This window comes from Notothenia coriiceps, unplaced genomic scaffold (genome assembly GCF_000735185.1).
Source record: "Notothenia coriiceps isolate Sejong01 unplaced genomic scaffold, NC01 NC01_scaffold00015897, whole genome shotgun sequence".
NCBI classification, from domain to species: Eukaryota; Metazoa; Chordata; class Actinopteri; order Perciformes; family Nototheniidae; genus Notothenia; species Notothenia coriiceps.
Window position 1 is genome coordinate 1 of NW_011348598.1, and position 4,860 is coordinate 4,860.

Here is a 4,860-nt window from a genome sequence, read left to right on the forward strand (position 1 = left end):
CCCCTCTTCTTCATGTCTCTTCTACATCAACATGTGTCCCCTCTTCTCCATGTCTCTTCTACATCAACATGTGTCCCCTCTTCTTCATGTCTCTTCTACATCAACATGTGTCCCCTCTTCTTCATGTCTCTTCTACATCAACATGTGTCCCCTCTTCTTCATGTCTCTTCTACATCAACATGTGTCCCCTCTGTGGAAAGAGACTGAAAGTTTCAGGAACAAAGATTCTCTCTCTTTTTGATCCATTTCTATAAAAACCTGTCTGAAAATGAGCTGATCAGATTTTGGCCACTTTATGATGTCATAACGATGTTTTGTCTTGTGTAACCATTAGCCAATCAGCAACCAAGGTAACCCCCCCCCTTATCACCTGAATCTCCTCCTAGAGCTCCATTGAGTAATTTGTAACCAAATGTCTCTCAGAGGGGCGTGGGGAGGGGCTCCTTATTTTCATCTAAAGTAACAGACAGAGAATCAGCACTTTGGAAACAGGGCTGAAACAGAGGGGATTATGGGTAATGCTGCAATGATCTGTTTGGTGTTTCAGCCAATCAGAGACAGGCTCTGTATATATCTGAGACCTGTGATATATTGATGAAACACAGCATAATAGGGGACCTTTAATAAACTTGCCTTGCAGATGGCTCGGGCCCGGCCTCGCTGGTCATCTCTCCGGCCTCGGCTCAGGTGTTTGAGTACAGGAATCTGTCCCTGAGCTGCGGGGATAACAGCAGCGTGGAGGGGTGGAGGATCTTCAGGTCGACCATCACCACCTTCAGCACCAGCGCCACCGGCGTGCCCACCGTGAACCCCGGAGGAAAGACGTCCGGCTGCGGAGACAACTGGGGGAATATCACTTCCTGTGGCTGCAACATCTACACTTCCAAACAGGCCGACACCGCCGTCTACTGGTGTGAGTCTCGGGTGAAGCAGCGCAGCAACAGCCTCAACATCAGCGTCCAGGGTAAAGACAATATACAAAAGAACGATATCATTAGCATGCTAACATTAGCTTGTAAGTTAGCGACACAACAGTTGCACTTATCAAAGTCAAGTCAAAGTCAACTTTATTGTCAATCTTTCAGTTTGTGTGTACAGAGATCGAAATACCCTTTCCCACAATCCCAAATACAATAACAAAGATATATAAAAATATGTATACAAATATGTATATCCTATATATACACAACAGACATATTTGTACATATGCACACATTGAAGACATAAATAAAAGCACAACAATCAATATATACAAAATAACATTCACTTCAATAACTTTGAGAAATGTACATTTAATTATTTGAGGCTTTTTGTATTATTTAAATAAAGTTTTTTTAAAGCCGATATACAAAAGAACCACTTATCAACCCCTGAAAACAAACAATCGGGAGGTCACAATATCATAAATTAAGTATTTGATATTAGTATTCTCTGAACAGGTTTCAGATATTAGCATGCTAATATTAGCTTCTACGTTAGTACAACTTGTCGTCATTTCATTATTTGAGGTTTTTTGTGTTATTTAAATAACGTTTAATTTGATGTATCAAGTTACATCCAGCATTTTCCTTATTGCACCTTTTTATCTAAATGCATTTTAGATATTAGCACGCTAACGTTAGCTTGTCAGATAGCTACACAACATTGTACACTTTACCATTATATCATTATTTAATTTTTTGAGTTTTGTTGAGCTTTAGTGACGTTCATTTTGAATGATCAAGATTCAGGTAAGTTAAGTCCATCGTATTCCTTATTGCATGTTTTGGATTTTAGCAGGATAACGTTAGCTCGTCAGTTAGCTTCAGATACATTTACTAGTTAGTGGGTTTAGTTAAAATCTCCACAAGGTGCTAGCTAGTTTTTACATATGTTTCTCCGTGCTCAGAAACAGCAGTGATCCTGGAGAGTCCGATCCTCGCTGTGATGAAGGGAGACAACGTAACTCTGATGTGTAAAACAAAGGATCGCGATGACCTCCGCGCTGATTTCTACAAAGATGGCTCCTTCCTCAAGACCGGGCCTGCAGGTCACATGACCCTCCACCAAGTTTCCAGCTATGATGAAGGCGTCTACAAGTGTTACATCAGTAATGAAGGAGAGTCTGCAACCAGCTTCTTATTTGTCAGAGGTGAGAGGGGTCGGGGAAATAAAAGTAATCAAAAGTACCCGATTCATCGCCAGGGGGGAAACTGGAATTTCAAAGAGTTGGTCCATTTATGAATACAATTTATTCTGTTTAATAAAATATACAAATTCAAATGAATACAATAAATTAAATAAACACAACTAATTATTTAAGCATAACTTTCCAGGTTGTATAGCCTAATTGTAGTCCTTAATAATAACAAATACAGTCATTGTATGTTTTGATTGTAAAGTGATGCACCTGTACCCATTCACAGTGACATCTGGTGGTTCATATAGGAATGTTTTTTTTATTTTTATAACTGCATTAAATGCACTTCTTGTAAATAAAGGCATTATTTAAAATGACATGTAAAGTTAAGGTTGGTTAATTTATTAAGCACATCATTTCAAGTAAGAAATATAAAGTCATGTCCTACGTACAAAAACCTGAAACTTGTGGTAGTCCTAGAGTTATTCATCTACGTTTAAGAGTTTGAACTTTTGTGTGAATCAGATATTTGTGTTTTTTATTAAAAGTTGTTGAATTTTTTGGCCCCAAAAGTATGCTTCAGTGTAGTCAAATATGGAAAATGTGTAATGTTTCTGTAGGTGCCACCGCTCCCCGTACAGACTGGGTCTGGTTAGTGCTGACGGTGTTACGCCACCTGGTGGTTTTCTCCCCGTACTGCGCCTCCACCTTCCTCGTGGTGTCCATTTACAGACGCAACCCCCCAGGTAACACTCACCTAACAATGTGCTGATGTGAAGCAGGTTTAAACTGTTCATATTTTGCTTTGTCAATCCATAAAACTTCACTTTTTATAGCCCAATATTGAAAAACGACACATTTGACTTTTTCCAGCAGATAAGTAAAAACCTTCCTGAAGATAGGGAGTCCTCTCCAATCACTGATAAAAGTAATAATCCTGATTTTAAAATAATTGATCGGATATATAACACATTTATTTTGCGACTCTGCAGGAAGAAGGAAGGACGACGAGGCAACGGACGGACAAAACGACGACGTCACCACCGAGTATAACTTCTGAACCTTTAGAGACCGGGATAGTTTTTTTTGTTGACAAAATATTTTCCAAGTTTTGATTTTGCCACATTATTTACGATGTGAATGAAGCCCTGTGAATATATGGGATGAAAGAAAGCTGTAATATCGCTCAGTCGATTATTTCGAGCTTCTACACTGCAGTCAAAGGCATCAGGGAGGGACTCATTTGAAACAAGAGAGACTTTGGTGAAATTATTTTACATGTCAAAATATTTTTCCAATTTGTTGTTTTTGTTACTAGAATTTCCACCCGAAACGCAAAAATCAAGCGGCTCAACGGTGGTGTGATTTAGTTTCTAAACAAGCACAGCGACTAAAGGCATCAACGGAACAGAGTTGATCATAACGATGCTCATAACAACTAAAACACAGAGACCCTGAACAAGGACAACACCTTTCTTAACTCAGGCTTTTTTCGGGGGTTAATAACAACTCATGTGCACGTCAACATATGTTTTTAAACAGCTGTTTTCACGAGTTCTTTCACGCAAGAATTTAGCACCGAGGAATGAGGATTATAAAAGTACAACACGGAGACTCCAAACCAAGATGGAGTTTTTCCTGCAATTAATTTAACGTTAAAATATAACTGTTGTTTCACCAAGAACCTGAGTATTATCTAGCATAGAAACACTGTGTCATCCGTCGATCCACTCCTTCCTCCGAGCCTTTCACAATAAAAGCCCTAAGCATTGACGGATCCACTTATCGACATGTCCTACAGGGAGAAATAACACGAATCCTGCGATCGATCCTCTGCCAGAAAAACCTTTATTGAAAAGTTAAAAAACGTCTACAATGTGCGCTGTTGTTAGTACGAAGGGATTTGATGCAACATGTTCTTGTTGGCTGTTCGTCACGACCTCGGTGTGTATTTGATTTTTCCTACTCTATGTTGTCTGTAAAGTTTTTCTACATTTCTTTTTTGTAAACTGTATTAAATATTTGTTGATGAAAGTAAAGTCTGAACAGTTCGTTGCTTTAATTATTTTCCCTTATTCCTGACTCCTGAGTTCCTATCAACGGTGGGAGAAGTACTCAGATCTTGTACTTGAGTAAAAGTAGAAGTACTCAGATCTTGTACTTGAGTAAAAGTAGAAGTACTCAGATCTTGTTCTTGAGTAAAAGTAGAAGTACTCAGATCTTGTACTTGAGTAAAAGTAGAAGTACTCAGATCTTCTACTTGAGTAAAAGTAGAAGTACTCAGATCTTGTACTTGAGTAAAAGTAGAAGTACTCAGATCTTGTACTTGAGTAAAAGTAAAAGTACTCAGATCTTGTACTTGAGTAAAAGTAGAAGTACTCTGATATTTTACTTGAGTAAAAGTAGAAGTACTCAGATCTTGTACTTGAGTAAAAGTAGAAGTACTCAGATCTTGTACTTGAGTAAAAGTAGAAGTACTCAGATCTTGTACTTGAGTAAAAGTAGAAGTACTCTGATATTTTACTTGAGTAAAAGTAGAAGTACTCAGATCTTGTACTGGAGTAAAAGTAAAAGTACTCAGATCTTGTACTTGAGTAAAAGTAGAAGTACTCAGATCTTGTACTTGAGTAAAAGTAGAAGTACTCAGATCTTGTACTTGAGTAAAAGTAGAAGTACTCAGATCTTGTACTTGAGTAAAAGTAGAAGTACCAGAGTGTAGGAATACTCTGTTACAGTAAAAG

The 4,860-nt window shown here is 38.2% G+C and overlaps 1 protein-coding gene across 1 annotated transcript; it reads left to right on the forward strand.

The window, feature by feature from the left end:
• Positions 1–640: 640 nt before the first annotated feature.
• On the forward strand, positions 641–4,140 carry LOC104949299 (uncharacterized; the record flags this gene model as incomplete). The annotated part of the gene is made up of 4 exons (XM_010775641.1): positions 641–964; positions 1,889–2,131; positions 2,740–2,865; positions 3,112–4,140. Coding segments are annotated over 4 exons (761 nt in total), but the record flags the coding sequence as incomplete, so codon positions are not given.
• Between the last annotated feature and the right edge of the window lie 720 nt (positions 4,141–4,860).